The 19,662-nt window shown below is 54.4% G+C and overlaps 1 protein-coding gene across 1 annotated transcript in view; it reads right to left on the bottom strand.

The window, feature by feature from the left end:
- NOTCH3 (notch receptor 3) overlaps nucleotides 1-19,662 on the bottom strand; it is a gene marked incomplete at both ends in the record, with an annotated part of 48,047 nt that overhangs the window by 15,761 nt on the left and 12,624 nt on the right. The window contains 17 exons of the mRNA XM_080715704.1: nucleotides 1,573-1,905; nucleotides 3,812-4,380; nucleotides 4,922-5,040; nucleotides 5,119-5,376; nucleotides 5,459-5,591; nucleotides 6,024-6,208; nucleotides 6,393-6,540; nucleotides 7,794-7,995; nucleotides 8,933-9,158; nucleotides 11,030-11,185; nucleotides 13,809-13,922; nucleotides 14,766-14,917; nucleotides 15,000-15,192; nucleotides 16,675-16,785; nucleotides 16,877-17,110; nucleotides 18,365-18,478; nucleotides 19,197-19,310. Coding sequence (XP_080571830.1) covers nucleotides 1,573-1,905; nucleotides 3,812-4,380; nucleotides 4,922-5,040; nucleotides 5,119-5,376; nucleotides 5,459-5,591; nucleotides 6,024-6,208; nucleotides 6,393-6,540; nucleotides 7,794-7,995; nucleotides 8,933-9,158; nucleotides 11,030-11,185; nucleotides 13,809-13,922; nucleotides 14,766-14,917; nucleotides 15,000-15,192; nucleotides 16,675-16,785; nucleotides 16,877-17,110; nucleotides 18,365-18,478; nucleotides 19,197-19,310 — 3,361 coding nt within the window. The remainder of the gene's footprint in view (nucleotides 1-1,572; nucleotides 1,906-3,811; nucleotides 4,381-4,921; nucleotides 5,041-5,118; nucleotides 5,377-5,458; nucleotides 5,592-6,023; nucleotides 6,209-6,392; nucleotides 6,541-7,793; nucleotides 7,996-8,932; nucleotides 9,159-11,029; nucleotides 11,186-13,808; nucleotides 13,923-14,765; nucleotides 14,918-14,999; nucleotides 15,193-16,674; nucleotides 16,786-16,876; nucleotides 17,111-18,364; nucleotides 18,479-19,196; nucleotides 19,311-19,662) is intronic.

The raw sequence follows: 19,662 nt of genomic DNA, 5'->3' as shown, positions 1-19,662 counted from the left end.
CCTTCTACTTCCGGGCTACACTCCCAGACCTATTTTTACATTTTCATTTTGGAAACAGGGTCTCCTAAGCCAGCGCGCGCAGCTGGCTTCGAACCTGCGCGATCCTCCTGTCTCCGCCTCCCAAGCGCGGGGATTACAAGCGTGCGCCACCACGCCCGGCGAGACAGGGCTTCCAGGAACCCCAGTACCACCAAAAAAAAAAGAAAGAAAGAAAGAAAGAAAGAAAGAAAGAAAGAAAGAATAAAAAATAGGGCTGGGGACCCGGGCGTGGTGGCGCACGCTTGTAATCCCCACGCTTGGGAGGCAGAGACAGGAGGATCACGCAGGTTCGAAGCCAGCCTCGCTGGCTTAAGAGACCCTGTTTCCAAATTTAAAAATATAAAAATAGGTCTGGGAGTGTAGCCCAGAAGTAGAAGGATTTCCAGGAACCCCAGTACCACCAAAAAATAAAAATAAATAAATAAATAAATAAATAATTAGGGCTGGGGGTATAACTTGGAGGTAGAATGCCCCTGGGTTCCATCCCCAGTATTGCAAAACAAACAAACAAACAAACTACACACACCCTTAGCTCCTCAGCTCAATCATCTGTCTCTCTAGAATGAGGCAGCCCTAGACCACTGGAGCAATTCTGTTCCCTCCCTACAGGGGACACCTGCTCATATCTGGGGTAATTTTTTCACTCTCATTAGGGAGCCGTGTTACCGGCATCTAACACTAGGGGGCGGTGTTGCTGGCATCTAATGGGTAAAGGCGGGGGATGCTGCTCAGGGCAGATTCCACAGCAAGGAATCATCTGACCCCAAATGCCAATGAAGCAGAGGATGAAAAATCCTATGGAAGCAGGGGAGACTGAGGCAGGAAGACCGCAAGTTTGAGGCCAGCCCAGGAAACTTAGCAAGACCTTGTCTCAAAATAAAATATAAGCTGGGCATGGTATCGCACGCTTATAATCCCAGCATTTGGGAGGCTGAAACAGGAGGATCGTGGTTCAAGGACAGCCTCGGCTACTTAGTGAGGCCCTTTGCAACTCAGTGAGACCCTGTTTCAAAATAAAGAATAAAAATAGGGCAGGGGATGTAGCTCAGAAGTACAATGCCTCTGGGTTCCAGCGCCAGTACCAAAAATAAAATAAATAAAATATAAAAGCGAGTACTTGGGAGGCTGAGACAGGAGGATATCAGGTTGGAGGACAGGCTCACTCAGAGGTGGCGAGGCCCTCTGCAACTTAGGCTCCGCTTCAAGAGTAATAATAAAATAGGACTGGGGGTGTAGCTCGGAGATAGAATGCCTCTAGGCTCAATCCACAGCACCAAAGGGGGGGATAGGAATGCAGCTCAGTGATGGAGCTTGTCTAGTATGCATAAGACTCTGGGTTCGATGCAGAATACAAGAGAGGAAGGGAGGGGGGAGGAGGGAGGAGGAGGAGGAGGAGGAGGAGGAGGAGGAGGAGGAGGAGGAGGAGGAGGAGGACTAAGATGCTCACAGAACAGAATCACACCTGATCTGGACCAGGGCGCCCCTCCGCTGCTGGGCCCCGAGCCTCCCTAGGCGCCCACCGCAGTCACTCACCCTATCACCTCGGGGGCCAGCTCCCGCCGGGCGCGGGATTCGGACGCGGGACTCGGCCGGTGGTAGGGGAAGACCATGGCCTGGCCCCGCGCGTCCAGGCGGAAGCGCAGCGAGGTGCGCAGGATGGCGCTCAGCCGCTGCAGGAAGTCGGCGCTGGAGCGCAGCAGCTCCTCGGGCGGCAGCAGGACGGTGAGGACCAGCACGCCGCGGGCCAGCAGGGCCGGGACCTCGCCCGCACAGTCCAGCCCATCCCAGCCGCACTCCTCCGAGTTGCAGCCCTGGTCGCAGCGGCCGTCTGCAAAGTGGTCGGCGCAGTACTTCTCGTACACCGGGCTGGGGGCAGAGGGGCAGGGTCAGGGGCCTCGGACCTCCGAAGGCCGCGGAGCTCAGGGCGAGGGACTCTGGAATGGGGCTGGGATGTGCAGGTGCTCTGCAGAGCCGATCACCAGCCGGATAACTATAGGCCGAGCATCCTTTATCCAAAATACTTGGGACCAGAAATGTTTCAGGATTCAGGGTGTTTTTTTTTTTTTTAAGGGGGCTGAAATATTTACACATATATAATATATGCATATGCAACACTAAAATTAACATATAATACATATGTATGCCTATATATGCGTATGCAATATATTATTTTGGGGAAAGAGCCTAAGTCTAAATTCATCTCCCGGAGCTGTGGCACGGGCCTGTAATCCCAGTGTATGGGAGGCTGGCACAGGAGGATCACAGATTTGAGGCCAACCATGACAACATAACAAGGTCCTCATCAACATAGTGAGACTCTGTTTCAAAATTTAAAAAATAATAATAAAAAGGGCTGAGAGAGCTAGGAATGGTGACCCACACCTGTAATTTCAGTACTGAGAGGCCGAGACAGGAGAAGCACAGGTTCGAAGACAGCCTCAGCCACATAGCGAGACTCAGCAACCTGACAAGACCCTCTTTCCTAAACAGAAAGCTGAAAGGGCTGGGGCTGTAGCTCAAAGGTAGAATGTCCCTGGGTTCAATCCCCAGTATCAACAAAAGAGAGAGAGAGAGGTGAAAGTGTAGTTCAGTGGTAGACTGTGGAAAAGAAAAAAGGAGGGCTAGGAGGAGAAGGAAAGGAAAGAAACACATAGTTGGGTCAGAAGAGCACGCCTGTAATCCACGCTTGGGAGGCTGAGGCAGGAGGATCACACAGGTTCAAAGCCAGCCTCAGCCACTCCGCAAGGCTCTCAGCAACTTAGTGAGATACTGTTTTCAAATAAAAAATAAAGGGCTGGGCATGGTAGTGCGCGCTTGTAATCCCAGCACTTGGGAGGCTGAGACAGGAGGATCACACAGGTTCGAAGCCAGCCTCAGCTACTTAGTGAGACCCTGCTTCCAAATAAAGTATAAAATAGGTCTGGGAGTATAGCCCGGAAGTAGAAAGCCTCTGGGTTCCACCCCCAGTACCACAAAAAATAAAAAATAAAAAAATAAGGCCAGGCGTGGTGGCGCACGCTTATTATCCCTGCACTTGGGAGGCGAAGACAGGAGGATCGTGCACGTTCAAAGCCAGCCTCGCTGTCTTAAGAGACCCTATTTCCAAATAAAATATAAACTAGGTCTGGAAGTGTAGCCCGGAGGTAGAAGGGTTTCCAGGAAGCCCAGTACCACCAATAAATAAATAAATTTAAAAATTTAAAAAACTTTAAAGTAAAAAATAGAATAGGTTGGGTATGTAGCTCGGAGGTAGTATGTCCCTGGGTTCGAGCCCCAGCACCACAAAGTAATAATAATAATAATAATAAGAAGAAGAAGAAGAAGAAGAAGAAGAAGAAGAAGAAGAAGAAGAGGAGGAGGAGGAGGAGGAGGAAGAGGAAGAAGAAGAAGGCTTGGGTGTGGTTCAGTGGTAGAATGTTCCTGGGTTCAATCCCCAGTACAATGGATGGATGGATGCATGGATGGATGGATGCATGGATGGATGCATGGATGGATAGGAGGGATGGCGGGCGAAGTCAGGAGGGCCCGTGGGTGAAAGGTCGAGTGGGAGGAGCCAGGGCACATGGGTGAGCGGACCCTCAAACAAGAGGTCACACCTGGATGTGCTGATGGTATGCACGGAGGAACAGACACAGGAGGTCAAGAAGCAGCCAACAGAGGGCCACAGGGGGGCACATGGGCAGACAGGGCGAGAGGCAGGGTCCACGGGTCCACGCCCGCCAGGATGGCTCGAACCAAGGGTGTCCCGGGAGGCGGGCGGGGGGGGGCTCACTTGCAGGCGCGCTCGCGGCCGCCGGGGTGGCAGTCGAAGTTGTCGTAGAGGCAGGCGGGCGAGCTGCAGGCGGGGTCGCAGCGGCTGTTGTTGAAGAGGCGCCAGCACTGCAGCGCCTCGCACTGCCGCCAGGGGTCGCCCACGCTCAGCGAGCAGTCGCCGCCGTCCCAGCCGCAGCCCGGGCTGTTGCACTCGCGGTCGCAGCGCCGGTCCCCGCGCTTGGCCTGGCAGGCGGCCCGCGGGCAGCGCGGCTCCTCCGGGCCCTCGGGCGCCGCCGCCGGGCTCTCGCAGCGCGGGCCGGCCCAGCCCGGGGCGCACGCGCAGCGGAAGAAGGGGGCGAGCGGCGCGGGCCGGCAGGAGCCGCCGTGGAGGCAGGGGGCGGCCGCGCAGCTGGCGTTGGCGGCCCCCGGGGGCAGCGCCCGGGAGGGGCCGCGGCAGGAGGGCCCCGACATCCCGGGGGGGCAAACGCAGCGAGGACCGCGGGCCGTCTGCTGGCAAGGGACACCCCCCGGGCACTGCAGCTCGCGGCAGGAGCGCGCCACGCGTTCGCAACGGGGACCCCAGAATGGCTGGGGGAAAGAGAAAACGGGGGCAGAGGGAAGGGAAGGAAGAGAAATAGGAGGGCGAGGGGAAGAAGAGTGAGCGCGACCTGGGAGAGGTTGGGATGCCAGCCTCCCCAGCCCGGCTCAAACCCTCCAGGTGGCCCGCTTGGCAGCTAGGCCACGCCTTCTCTAGGAGGCCACGCCCCAAGCCCCGACACCCCCCCCCTCAAACTCTCCAGGTGGCCTGCTTGGCAGCTAGGCCACGCCTTCTCTAGGAGGCCACGCCCCAAGCCCCGACAACCCCCCCCTCAAACTCTCCAGGTGGCCTGCTTGGCAGCTAGGCCACGCCTTCTCTAGGAGGCCACGCCCCAAGCCCCGACAACCCCCCCTCAAACTCTCCAGGTGGCCGGCTTGGCAGCTAGGCCACGCCTTCTCAAGGAGGCCACGCCCCCTAGCCCTGACAACCCCCCCTATCCCCGCCCTCCAAGCCTCGGGAGAATCTCAGAACCTCCCTCTACTCCTCCCCTAAAGCCACGCCCCCTTCCCGGGCCACGCCCCTCGCACCTACCTGCGCACAGTGGCAGGTGAAGGTGAGCCCACCCCCGGGGCCGGGACCAGGGCGGCACTGGCCTCCGTGCTGGCAGGGCTGGGACTCGCAGGGAGACAGGGCCGTCTGGCACTGGGCACCTGGGCCGGCAGGGGCAGCGGGATCAGATACAAAGGGGTAAAAGAGGCAGGGTCCGGGCCAGCCCACCCCAGGGTTACCTGTGAAGCCAGGATGGCACAGGCAGCGGAAGTGCCCGCCCGAGTCCTGCAGGCAGTCGCGCGTGTGAGCCGCGTGGCAGACCCCAGGCCGGCACTCATTGATATTGGCTTCGCAGTGCAGGCCGGTGTACCCTGGGGGGCAGGTACAGCGGAAGCCCCCCACCAGGTCCACACAGGTGCCGTTGTGCAGGCAGCGGGGACCCGAGTCCAGGGGAGAGCCAGGGCCACAGTCATCCTCGTTAATCTCACAGAGCACACCTGGGGGAGGGCAGTGAGCCGTGAGCAGCAGGCGACGGGAGACCCAGCCGCCTATCCCCACCGCACCCTGGCCCTGGCATACCCTGTGTCCCCGGGGGACAGGAGCAGAGATAGCGGTCCACCAGGTCAATGCAGGAGCCTCCGTGCTGGCAGGGCTGTGAGACACACTCATCCACGTCGGCCTCACAGCTGGCACCGGAGTAGCCAGCTGGACACTGTGGGGAAGGGCGATGGGCCACTCAGGCCAAGAGCCAGGGGCAGGGCATTCCAGCACAAGAGGACACACCTGGGCATCTGACACGGGGACATGCCCAGTGTGCAGGGCACACATGGAAACACACCCAGGCATGGAGGGCCACAGGCACGCCCAGGACAGAGGAACACACACGTGCAAACACACGAGAGACTGGCCCAGATACACAGATGCACACACACCGGGACACTGCCATGTCCCTTTAGAACCAAAGAAACACAGTGCACACACACACATATACATACACCCAGGAAATGCCGGAGGCAGACGCAACCCCCAAACACCCCCAGATCCAGCCACAGGGACCCCCCAAAGAGAGGCCTGGGGCCACAAAAGCAGAGACCTGCAGGAGACACACCCACACCTGCCCAGGCATGACTGGGGCACACCCTACCTCACACACGTAGCCCCCCATGTAGCCACGACAGGTGCCCCCGTGCTGGCAGGGCTGGGCCAGGCAGGGGTCCACCTCCTGCTCACAGTGGCTGCCGGTGCGGCCCTCCGGGCACACGCAGTAATGGGTGCCGTCCTGATCCACGCACTGCCCACCTGCCTGGCACAGGTGCTCCGGCCGCACCCCTGGGAAGGAGAGTTTCATTAGTCCCCGGGTCTTACTCACAGTCTATGGGGCCGTCACACCCTGCCGCTGGCAGGTCCCAGTCACCCGCATGTGCACACTTGGGCGCTCCCACCGGCTCAGTGGCACCTCGTTCAGCTCACACACCCTCCCTGAACCCCCCACGCCTGGGCACAAGCTTCTCACCCATCTGGGCTGCGGCCTCCCTGCACGGCAAGCTTTGGACGTCACAGAGGCGGCCGCTCCATCCAGGCGGACAAAGACAGTAGGCCCCCGTCTGGACACAGCGGCCCCCGTTCTGACAGGGGGCTCGGCTGCACCAGTCGACCACCGTCTAGAAAGAAAAGCCAAGCACTGGTACTGGGCCAGTCCTAGACACTCAGCGTGTGTGTGTGTGTGCGTGCATGCATGCACATGCATGCATGCACGCTGACAGGAATCAAACCCAGGCACATTCTACCTCTAAGCTACACCCCAGCCCTAGTTATTATTATTTGCAGTGAGATTGGGGATTAAGCCCAGGGGCATTGAACCTGTAAGATATATCCCCAGCCTTGTTTTATTGTTTTTGGGGGAATTTTTTTTGGTGGTACTGGGGTTCCTAGAAACCCTTCTCTCTCCGGGATACATTCCCAGACCTATTTTATATTTTTATTTGGAAACAGGGTCTCTTAAGCCAGCGAGGCTTGCTCTGAAACTGCGCGATCCTCCTGTCTCCGCCTCCCAAGCGCGAGGATTACAAGCGTGCGCCACCACGCCCGGCAAGTTTTGGGGGAAATTTTCTAAATTTTTTTTAAACAGTCTTGCTAGGTCGCTGAGGGGCTCACTAAATTGCTGAAGCTGGCCTTGAACCTGCCATCCTCTTGTCTCAGACTCCCGAGTACTAAGATTACAATTGTGTGACATCATGCCTGGCTTTATTTTATATATATGTAGAGTGTGTGTGTGTGTGAGCGCGCGCGTGCATGTGCGCGCACACTACTAGGGGTTGAATCCAGGAATAGTCAATCTCTAAGCTACATCCTCAGCCCTTTTTTTTTTTTTTTCCAGTACTGAGGATGGAACCCAGGAGCATTCTCCCTCTGAGCTACACCACCAGCCCTATTTTTATTCTTTATTTTGAAACAGGGTCTCACTGAGTTGCAAAGGGCCTAAGTAGTAGCTGAGGCTGTCCTCAAACCTCAATCCTCCCGTCTCAGCCTCCCAGATGCTGGGATTACAAGCGTGCGCCACCACGCCCGGCTTAGTTCTTTATTTTGAAACAAGGTCTCATGAAGTTGCGGAGGGCCTCAGAAGTTGCTGAGGCTGGCTGCTAACTTGGGATCCTCCCATCTCAGCCTCTCAAGTACTGAGATTACAAGCGTGTGCCACCACCCCCGGCTTTTATTTTTTATTTTGAGACAGGGACTCACTAATTGCCGAGGCCAGCCTTGAACTTGCGATCTTCCTGTCTCAGCCTTCCAAGAACTAGGATCATGGATGCGTGCCGCCAGGCCCGGCCTTTGCCCAGTTTCTAGTGAAGGCTGCCAGGCCAGCCCCTCCCCAGACCACGCCCAGACCACGCCCATGACCCGTGGCCCCGCCCACCTGGCACAAGCCACCAGTGAAACCTTCCGGGCAGGCACAGCGGAAGCCGGAGCGCGTGGCGCTGCAGACACCCCGGTGCAGGCAGGGCCGCGAGAGGCAGGGGTCCACCTCGTGTTGGCAGTGGGCACCAGTGTAGCCAGGGCGGCACAGGCAGCTGAAGGTGTTCACGCCATCCACGCACGTCCCTCCGTTGAAGCAGGAACTGGAGAGGGAAGGAAGAGTCAAGCTCCGCCCCGCCGCAGGCTCCACCCTCCCTCCTAAAACTAGGGGCCTCTTTCTCCCCGTGCCTCGCCCTTTCCCTCTTTTGTGTATGTGGTACTGGATATTGCAAAGGGCCTAAGTAGTAGCTGGGATATTGAACCCAGAGGCATTCTACCTCTGAGCTACACTCCTAGCCCTATTTTGCATTTTTATTTTGAAACCGTGTCTTGCTGAGAGTGTCACTACTTGCTGAGGCTGTCCTCGAACCTGCAATCTTCCTGTCTCGGCATCCCAAGTACATACAAGGCCTCCAGCCCTTTTTTCCTCTTTTCTTTTTTTGTGTGGTAGTGGGGATGGAAGCCAGGGGCATTCTGCCTCCGGACAACACCCCACCCCTATTTTTTATTCTTTATTTTGAAACAGGGTCTCACTAAGTTGCAGAGGGCCTCACTAAGTAGTTGAGGCCGGCCGCAAACCTGCGATCCTCTTGTCTCAGCCTCCCAAGTACTGGGATTACAAGCGTGCGCTACCACGCCTGGCTACCTTTTTTATTCTTTGTTTTAAAACAGGGTCTCCCTGGGTTGCTGAAGGTCTTCCTAAGTTGCTGACTATGGCCTTGACCTTGAGGCCTCCTTTCTCAGCCTCCCAACGACTGGGATTACAAGTGTGCACCATCACACCAGGCTGGGCTTCCCAATCTCTGACCATGACGCCCCCCACCAGAAGCCGCAGCCCCAGTGAAGGTCTCACCCACCCCTTAGCCTAAGTTTCCCAGGTGTGAGCCACGTGTGGACCCCAGCCCTCAAGCAGCAGTCTCTAAGGTGACCCTTCCTCAGCCATCAGAGCCCTCGGGTGTGAGCCAGCGGAGGCCCCCTCCCCCGTCCCTGCTGCATCTCAGGCCCGGGAACCCTTGAGTTTAGCGGCGAGGACTTGCCCACCTGGGGCTGCAGTCGGGCAGGTCCCTCTCGCAGTGCAGGCCTCCATATCCCGGCGGGCAGGTGCAGGTGAAGGAGGCCACATGGTCGGTGCAGGTGCCCAGGCCGCAGGGGCTGCTCAGACAGTCGTCCACGTCCAGGGCGCAGCGCGGGCCAGCGAAGCCCGGAAGGCAGGAGCAGGAAAAGGTGCCCACGCCGTCCTGGCACGAGCCGCCGTTGAGACACGGGTCTGCAGCCAGGAAGGAAGAGTCTGTGCTCACCCGCGCCGGCAGCCTGGCCCGGCCCCTGGCTGGAGGGGACTCCCGGGCTCAACCGGGAGGGGCACAGCTGGCCAGAGGGATTCTGTCCCCTTTGTGGGCATATATGTTCTTGTATCTGGAAGCCATGTCTGTGTGGAAGGGGAGAACTCTGGGGGAACCAGAAAGCCCCTCTGAGCTGCCAAATTGACCCTCCCTTCAAAATCTCTGGTTCAGCACCCCCAAATCAACCAGCAGGTGGAAATTTTTTTTTTTAGTTGTGTCTATACTGAACATATAGAGACAATTTTCTTGTCATTATTCTTTAAATGACAGAGTACTAAGTATTTAAATAGAATTTACATTTTACTAGTTATAATTAATCTAGGAATTGTGCATTTATTATATGTTATATATATATATATATGTTACATACATGTTACACACACACACACACACACACATACATATCTTTTTGGGGGGGAACCCAGAACATTCTACCCTCTCTATTCTTTTTTTTTTTGTGCGTGTGTGTGTGTGATACTGGAAGCCCTTCTACCTCCAGGCTACACTCCCAGACCTATTTTAGACTGTTTTATTTTTTGGAAACAGGTTCTCTTAAGCCAGCACGGCTGGCTCCGAACCAGCGCGATCCTCCTGTCTCCGCCTCCCAAGCGCGGGGATTACAAGCGTGCGCCACCACGCCCGGCTCTATTCTTTATTTCATAATAGGGTCTTACTAAATTGCTGAGGGTCTCACAAAATTGCTGAGGCTGGCCTCAAACCTGCAATCCTCCTGTCTCAGCCTCCCAAGTCTTGAGATTATAGGTACATACCACCATGTCCGGGTTAAATATTAAGTTTAATATCACCCATTTCTTTTTACCCTGTGTGTGTGTGTGTGTGTGTGTGTGTTGCTGAAGACTGAGGCCAGGATCTCGGCAGTCTAGGTAAGCACTCTCCTCTGAGCCCTACTCCTAGCCCCTCTCTTCGCTTTTTCTATTTGACTACTAGAATTATAAACCCCATGCTTGGCCAGGCATGGTGGCCCACGCTTGTAATCCCAGCATCTGGGAGGCCGAGACAGGAGGATCGCGTTGTGGCCAGCCTCAACCACTTAGTGAGGCCCTTCCCAATTCAGTGAGAACTCGTTTCAAAATAAAGAAAAAAAAATAGGGCTGGGGCCAGGTGGGGTGACGCACGCTTGTAATCGCAGCATTCTGGAGGCTGAGACAGAAGGATCATGGATCGCAGACAGCCTCAGCTACTTAGTGAGGCCTTCTGCAACTTAGGGAGACCTTGTTTCAAAATAAAGAATAATTTAAAAATTAGGACTGGGGTGTAACTCGGAGGTAGAGTGTTCTGCAAGCAAAAAAAAAAAAAAAAAAAATAGAGCTGGGGGTGTAGCTCAGAGGTAGAATGTCCCTGGGTTCCATCCCCAGTACTGCAAAAATAAATAAATAAATAAATAAATGTTTCTTGGTTTGGTAGCTTAGTACTCCGTCACTGAACTAAGCTCCAGCACTTTTCATTTTTCTCTTGAGACAGGGTCTGCGCAGTTGCCCAGGCTGGCCTTGAACTTGCAATCTTCCCGCCTCAGCCTGCCGAATCACCGGAATGGAAGACGTGCACCCCCGCAGCAGGCCCTGGGAACCTTTTATCTTATACTTTACGCCCGATCCTAACTCACTGGCCCCCAGAGGCAGTGCAGGGGACCTGTGCTCCAGGACCAGCTCGGGCCTGTGAACGGGAGCCAGTCGCTGCCCTCCTGGAGCCCGGCTCCCACAGGGGTAAGATCAGAGCCGGGGACCCATGAGACGTGAAGTGTCCCCAGGGCAACGCTGCCCAGAGCTCCCGCACTCACTGGGGTCGCAGGCATGGATGTCCTCCTCGCAGCTCATGCTGGTGTAGCCGCCGTGGCAGGTACAGCTAAAACTCCCCGGCAGGTTGGTGCAGGAGCCACGGGGGCCGCAGGGTGAGGGGCCGGCACACTCGTCCACGTCCTGCTGACACCGTGGGCCTGGGGTGGGGAGCGAGGGGACGCCTAGGGTTAGGGGGTACAGGTAGGTCTGGGGATCCCTGGGTCACAGGAAGAACCTGCAGGATGAGGCAGATAAAGGCAAGATGGGCCTTTTGGGGTTTATTTTTTTTACTGGGTACTGGGGTTATTTGTTAGTTTTTTTTATTTTGACAGTGGAGATTGAGCCCAAGAGCATTCTATATCCAAGCCCTTTTTTTTAGATACTGGGGATGGAACCCAGGGGCATTCTACCTCCGAGCTACACCCCCAGCCCTATTTTTTATTCTGTTTTGAAACCGGGTCTCACTGAATTGCAAAGGGCCTCACTAAGTAGCTGAAGCTGTCGGCAACCGAGATCCTCCTATCTCAGCCTCCCAAATGCTGGGATTACAAGTCTGCGCCACCACGCCCAGCTAGCCCCAGCCCTTTTTATTTTTTTATTTTGATACTGAAGGTTGATCACAATAGCATTCTATCACCAAGCTACATCCCCAGCCCTTTCTTTTTTAAAACAGGGTCTCACACTTGCAATCCCAGCAACTGGGAGGCTGAGACAGAAGGATGGTAGGTTCATGGCCAGCCTCAGCAACTTATTGAGGCCCGCTACAACTTAGTGAGTAGCCTGTTTCTTTTATTTATTTATTTATTTATTTATTTATTTATTTATTTATTTTTGCAGGTCTGGGGATGGAACCCAGGGGCATTTGACCTCTGAGCTATACCCCCTGCCCTATTTTTTATTTTTTATTTTACTAAGTTGCAGAGGACCTCGCTAAGTAGCTGAGGCTGTCCACCAACCACAATCCTCCTGTCTCAGCCTCCCAGTTGCTGGTATTACAAGCGTGCGCCACCACGCCCGGCCCAAGTAGCCTGTTTCTAAAAACCAAAATTGAAGCTGGGCGTGGTGGTTTACGCTTGTAATCCCAGTACTTGGGAGGGTGAGACAGGAGGATCATAGGTTTGGGGCCAGCATCTGCAATTTAGTGAGACCCTGTGAAGAAAGAAAGAAAGAAAGAAAGAAAGAAAGAAAGAAAGAAAGAAAGAAAGAAAGAAAGAAAGAAAGAGAGAGAGAGAGAGAGAGAGAGAGAGAGGAAGGAAGGAAGGAAGGAAGGAAGGAAGGAAGGAAGGAAGAATCTGGGGATGTTTCTCAGAGGTAGAATGCTCCTGTGTTCAATCCCCATTACCACAAAAACAAAAGAAACAAAGCCAGGTGTGGTTCACGCTTATAATCCCAGCATTCAGGAGGCTGAGACAGGAGGATCATTGTTTGTGGACAGCCTCAGCAACTCAGTGAGATCCTGTTTCAAAATTAAAAAAATAATAATAAATTTAAAAAAAGGCCGGCATAGTGGCGCATGCTTGTAATCCCGCGCTTGGGAGGCTGAGACAGGAGGATCGCACAGGTTCGAAGCCAGCCTCAGCTACTGAGCGAGGCTCTCAGCAACTTAGTGAGACCCTGTTTCCAAATAAAATATAAAATAGGTCTGGGAGTGTAGCCCAGAGGTAGAAAGCCCCTAGGTTCCACCCCCAGGACCACCAAAAAGAAAAAAAATTTCTTAAAAGAATAAAAATAGGGCTGGGAGCCAGGTGTGGTGGCGCACGCTTGTCATCCCTGCGCTTGGGAGGCGGAGATAGGAGGATCGCACAAGTTCGAAGCCAGCCGTGCTGGCGTAAGAGACCCTATTTCAAAAATATAAAATAGATCTGGGAGTGTAGCCTGGAGGTAGAGGGGCTTCCAGGAACACCAGTACCACCAAAAAAAAAAAAAAAAAAAAATAGGGCTGGGGGTGTAGCTCAGAGGTAAAATGCCCCTGGGTCCCAACCCCAGTACTACAAAAATAAACAAACAAAATAGGGTCTCATCAAATTGCTGAGGCTAAATTGCCAAGGTTGTCCTTGAACCTGTGCTCTGGCCTCAGCCTCCCAAGTACTGTTATTACAGGAATATGCCACCATGCCTAGCCCTTTCTAGTTATTTATTTATTTGTTTACTTATTTATTTATTTATTTGGTGGCACTGGGGTTCCTGGAAACCCTTCTATCTCCAGACTACACTCCCAGACACCTATTTTTTATATTTTTATTTGGAAACAGGGTCTCTTAAGCCAAGGAGGCTGGCTTCGAACCTGCGCGATCCTCCTGTCTCCGCCTCCCAAGCGCGGGGATTACAAGCGTGCGCCACCACGCCCGGCTTTTTTTTTAAATTTTGAGACAGGGTCTCACTAAGTTGCCCAGGCTGGCCTTGAATTTGCCATCCTCCTGCCTCAGTTTCCAGAGTTGCTGGGAAGCAGCGACAATTTGCCTCTAAACTTTGCCATTCTGGAAAGCCCTTTTGCCTGGCTCAATGGGTGGCAAATGCCCACTCTGAGATGTGCCCTCCCGGAAGCGGTCCCCCAACCTCAGCCTGGGTCCCAGCGCCCCCAACCCCACAGTGCTCTTCAGCCGAGCCGGCTCATATGGGCTGCGAGTGTCCATGTGCAGGCCTGTTCTTCCGGGAAGAAAGCTCCCCTCGGAGGCAGGGTTGGGGCAAGTCCTCCTCTGGGCCCCAGCATCACCCCGCGGGCAGCAAGGTGCAGAGAGGGTGGAGGAGAGGAGGAGGAGGAAGGCGCAGAAGCTGATGTACCTTGCCAGCCTGGCGGGCAGGTGCAGATGGGCAGCTGGCCGGGGGCAGACTCACAGTGCCCCCCATGTTCACAGGGGTTCGGGGTGCAGGGAGACGGCAGCTCACACTGGTGGCCTGTGGAAGGGGCAGACAGAGTGGAGTGATGGTCTTGAGAGACTCCTGTCCCCATCTCATCCCGCCCTGGAAACCCCACTGTGTGTGTGTCTCGTGTGTGTGTGTGTGTGTGTGTGTGTGTGTGTGTGTGTGTGCACACAGGTCCAAGTGGTGCTGGGGATTGAATCCAAGGGCATCCTACCTTAACGCTACTCGCCTAGCCCTATTTTATATTATTATTATTATTATTATTATTATTATTATTATTATTTACTATTATTACTATTATTATTGGTGGTACTGAGGATGGAACCCAGGGACACTCTACCTCTGAGCTACACCCCCTGCCATATTTTTTATTCTTTCTTTCTTTCTTTTGTGGTGGTTCTGGGGTTCCTGGAAGCCCTACTACCTCCGGGCTACACTCCCAGACCTATTTTATATTTTTGAAACAGGGTCTCTTACGCCAGCGCTGCTGGCTTCGAACCTGCGCGATCCTCCTGTCTCCGCCTCCCAAGTGCGGGGATTACAAGCGTGCGCCACCACACCCGGCCTTATTCTTTATTTTGAAACAGGGTCTCACTGAGTTGCAGAGGGCCTCACTAAGTAGCCAAGGCTGTCCTCAAACCTCGATCTTCCTGTCTCAGCCTCCCGAATGCTGGGATTACAAGCGTGCGCCACCACGCCCGGCTCTTATTTGCTTTTTGATTTTGAAATAGGGTCTTGCTAAAGTTGCTGAGGCTGGTCTTGAACCTGCAACTACCTCCCTAGGGAGCTCCTCAGAGGAGCAAAAGGAAAAAAGAATAGAGAAGAAATGAGAAGGACCAGGGTGTCAGGGAGCTGGGAGGGGCCGGGGACACGCACCCTGGACGCCCGGTGGGCAGGTGCAGTGGAAGCCCGTCCCGTCACTGGTGCAGGTTCCGCCGGCCCGGCAGGGCTGGGACTCACAGGCATCTCGAGCCAGGCTCTGGCTGCAGCGGGGGCCACTCCAGCCAGGCTCGCACACGCAGCGGAACCTGGCGGGGGAGGCAGTCAGGGGTGGCGAGGGTGGGGGTTCGGGGAGACAGCAGAGGGGTCGGGAGTTGTGGGGGGTCTCACCCGCCAGGCGCATCGTGGCAGACGCCGTGGCTGCAGGGCTCGTGGGCACAGGGATGGCTCGGGGGGAGGCAGAGCGGAGGTAGAGAGCCCGGGGGACAGAGGCAGCGAAAGCCGTTCTCCCCGTCCACGCAGGAGCCTCCCTCTCCGCAGGGGCTGGATGCACACTCGTTGACCTCCACATTACAGAGGGGCCCTGGGAAAATGCAGGCAAACTCGTCCCAGGACGAGGACATAGGAACCCACCAGGAAAGATGCCTCATCCCAGTTAGCACAGCCGTGCCCCTGTGCAAGGACCCCCCAATCTCACAATGTGTGGGACTTAGGCGCAAAATACCTCCTGGACCCAGGGCAGTCTTGTACCACATCACCCTGGTCCCTGAATTCTTTTTTTTTTTTTTTTTTTTTTTTTTTGCAGCATTGAGGATGGAACCCAGAGGCTATACCCCTAGCCCTATTTTTTTATTCTTTTTTTTGTGTAGGGGGGTCTGGGGATGAAACCCAGGGGCATTCGACCTCTGAGCTACACACCCTGCCCTATTTTTTATTATTTTAAAAAATTTATCATTATTATTATTATTATTATTATTATTATTATTATTATTAATTATTGTGGTACTGGGGTTTCTGGAAGCCCTTCTACCTCTGGACTACACTCCCAGACCTATTTTATATTTTATTTATTTATTTGGAAATAGGGTCTATTAAGCCAGCGAGGCTGATACAAACCAGCACGATCTTCCTGTCTCCGCCTCCCAAGCATGGGGATTACAAGTGTGTTCCACCACGCCCGGCTTCTTTATTTTTGAAACCGGGTCTCACTGAGTTGCGGAGGGCCTTTGCAAGCAGTGATCCTCCTGTCTCAGCCTCCAGAATGCTGGGATTACAAGTGTGTGCCACCACACCGGGCTTTTGTATTCATTTTGAAACAGTGTCTCACTGAGTTGCAAAGGACCTCACTAAGTAGCTGAGGTTGGCAACAAACCATAATCCTCCTGTCTCAGCCTCTCAAGTACTGAGGTTACAAGTGTGGGCCACCACGCAGAGCTATTATTATTAATGTATGGTACTGGGGGTTGAACCTAGGGGTGTTCTACCTCCGAGCTACACTCCCAGCCCTTATTATTTTTTGTTTTGAAACAGGGTTCTCTAGGTTGCTGAGAGTTTTGCAAAGTTACTGAGGCTGTCCTGTGATTCTGCTGTCTCAGCCTCCCCAGTACTGGGATTACAGGTGTGCACCACCATGCCCAGCTTTGAGGATACTTTTTTTTTTTTTTTTTTTTTTGGTGGAACTAACCCAGGCGCTTTCTACCTCCGGGCTATACTCCCAGACCTATTTTATATTTTTATTTGGAAACAGGGTCTCACTAAGTTGCTGAGAGCCTCACTAAGTAGCTGAGGCTGGCTTCGAACCTGTGCAATCCTCCTGTCTCCGCCTCCCAAGCGCAGGGAAGTTACTTTTATTCCCAGCAAAGATTACCAAGTCACTATATAGACACAACCCCAGCCCTGAGTCTGGACATTTTTCCTCCGGATTAATCACAAGCCAATATCACAACCCCACGCCAAGCCTCAGGACACAGCGCGGACAATCTCTTTGGACAGGACGGGACCCCAGCCAACAGAAATGGGTAGCTCCAGCCCCACCCTATAGAAACCCTGTCTCCGGCCCACCCACCTGTGAAGCCGGGCTGGCAGACACAGTCGTAGCGGTTGATTCCGTCGCGACACACCCCGAAGGTGCAAGGGTTGCTGGCGCAGTCGTCGATGTTGACCTCGCAGTTCACACCTGGGGTGCGTGGCCAGGGGCAGTCACCGCCGCCGCGCCCCACCCCCGGCCCCTCCGCGCCCCCCAGGTGCCTGCGCCCACCCTGCCCCACCTGTGGTGCCCGGAGCGCAGCGGCAGAGGTACTTGTCCACCAGATCCAGGCATTTGCCCCCGTGGCGGCAGGGCTGGCTGCGGCACTCGTCCACCTGGCTCTCGCAGCGTGTGCCCGTGTACCCGGGGGCGCAGGCGCAGGAGAAGCTGGCGATGCCGTCCACGCAGCGCCCGTGGTGGCATGGGTCCGGGGAGCAGTCGTCCACGTTGCGTTCGCACAGCGTGCCTTCGAAACCTGCCGGGTGGGCAGGCTCAGACTCCGCCCACGTCCTTGGGCCCACCCACAGCCAGGCCTCCGCCCAATCCTGGCGCCGCTCTACCCAGGCCCCGCCCACCCGCTGTCAGGAGGCGGGCTCAACCCAGACCCCGCCCCTAGGTTGCCTGGGTCCATCCAAGACCCATCTCAACACCAGAGCCTGGACTGGAGAGGGGGCTCAAATATTTAGGCTCCTAGAGAAGGTGAAGGGGAGTTTGAAGGGGCTTCGAGAATTGAACCCAGAGGCACCCACCTCGGAGCTACATCCCCAGGCCTTTTTATTTTTTTCTTTACTTATTTTTGGCATTGCTGATTGAACCAGGGGCATTCAACCCTAAAGCTACACCCCCAGCCTGATTTTATTTCTTTATTATTATTATTATTATTATTATTATTATTATTATTATTATTGCGGGTCTGGGGATGGAACCCAGGGGCATTCGACCCCTGAGCTACACCCCCTGCCCTATTTTTTATTCTTTATTTTGAAACAGGGTCACGCTGAGTTGCAGAGGGCCTCACTAAGTAGCTGAGGCTGGCCTCGAATCTGCGCTCCTCCTGTCTTAGGCTCCCAGGTACTTGGGTTGTAGGCATGCACCACCACCCCCAGCTTATTTTTTTCTTTCTTTTTTTTTCTTTCTTTCTTCTCAATTTCTCTCCTTTCTTTCTTTTTCTTTTCTTTTCTTTCTTTTTCTTTTTCTTTTTCTTTTTTTTTTTTTTTTTTTTTTTTTTTGGTACTGGGGATGAGACTCAGGGGCATTCTACCTCCAAGCTACACCCCAGTCCTATTTTTTATTCTTTATCCGGAAACAGGGTCTCACTGAGTGCAAAGGGCCTAAGTAGCTGAGGCTATCTGCAAAACCGTATCCTCCTGTCTCAGCCTCCCAAATGCTGAGATTATAAGCATGCACCATTACACCCGACTTACTACTTTTTACTTTGAAACAGAGTCTCACTAAAGTGCCAAGGCTAGCTTTAAACCTACAACCCTCCAGTCTCAGCCTCCCAAGTACAGAGATTACAGACCTGCGCCACCACACAGGCTGGGAAGAGGAGACTGAACCTGCCCTTTACATGCACCGGGTACTCCACAAGACCCTTGGCCCCACCCTGGTGACCTCAGCCTACATCCATCATTAGCTGCTCCTGGGCTCTGTCCTAGCCTGGCTGAAGCCCCACCCCGAGCTCCCTCCCCACCAGCCCTGCTCCACAGTCTCCCAGCATCCTCCTCACCCTCTGTGCAGCGACACTCGTAGCCGTCCGGCTGGTCCACGCACTTGGCTCCGTTCCTGCAGGGCGTGCTAGCGCATTCGTCCACATCCATCTGGCATGTGGACCCGCTGAAGCCTGGGGTGGGGAGTGGGGTGAGAGGAGCCCCCCAGAGCATCAGGGCAGCCACCCCTCACCATCACTACCTTGTTGGCACGGGGAACCCCCACTGACTTTATCTTAAATTAATTTCGATGTTTTGTTGTGTTTCATCTTGTTTTACAGTACTGAGGATTGAACCCAGGGGCATTCTACCTCCAAGCTACACCCCCTGCCCTATTCTTTAGTCTTTATTTTGAAACAGGGTCTCGCTGAGTTGCAGAGGGCCTCACAAAGTAGCTGAGGCTGCCTGCAAACCGCGGTCCTCCAGTCTCAGCCTCCCGAATGCTGGGATGACAAGCGTGCCCACCACGCCCCTGGCTTTATTTTTTACTTAAGGTCTCACTAAGTCATAAGGACCTCATTAAGTTGCTGAGGCTGGTCGTGAATTCACAATCCTCCCGTCTTGGCCCCCCGAGTACTGGGATTATAAGTGTATGCCACCACACCTGGCTCACTTCTTATTTTGAGACCGGGCCTCGCTCATTTGCCCAGGTCGGGCTCCCAGTTGTAATCCTCCTGCCTTGGCCTCCTCAGTCGCTGGGTTTATAGGCATGTACCTGGCATTTCAGTGTTTTCCAGACGTGTGGCTTCTATTCTAAGTTATTTGCTAATTTTGTCTTCTAGGTTCCCACACTGGAGCTTCTGCCCCAGCGAGAACCCGTCTTTCTCAGACTCTCGGTCCTGAAATCCTCACCCGACGGGCAGGCACAGCTGAAGCCGTTGACCCGATCCTTGCAGACTCCGCCGTTGACACAGGGACTACTCTGACACTCGTTGATGTCCACCTCGCAGTAGGTACCTGTGAAGCCTGGGGGCAGGAGAGAGGGTTAGGGGAGTGGGGCCCCCTCTGGTGTGAAGGCGGTACAGGAACAGGCTTCACACTGACACCAGGGCAGTGACTTGCCCCTCCACCCACACTGCCCTCCCCGAAATATGAACTGGACTGCTCTCCCAGCCCATCGAGGCTCCAGGGACTCCCCTGGACCCACACCAGCGCCAGCGCGCCCAGTTAGAGCAAGATTCTGCTCCAGCCCTGCCCACTGCCTCCCAGGTTCCATCACTAAGATATATATATATATATATATATATATATATATATATATATATATATATATATATAGTGTGTGTGTGTGTGTGTGTGGTACTGGGGTTCCTGGAAG

The sequence above is a fragment of the Muscardinus avellanarius genome (genome assembly GCF_963383645.1).
Source record: "Muscardinus avellanarius genome assembly, chromosome: 18".
Taxonomy (NCBI): Eukaryota; Metazoa; Chordata; class Mammalia; order Rodentia; family Gliridae; genus Muscardinus; species Muscardinus avellanarius.
This window is presented reverse-complemented; position numbering and strand designations above follow the sequence as displayed.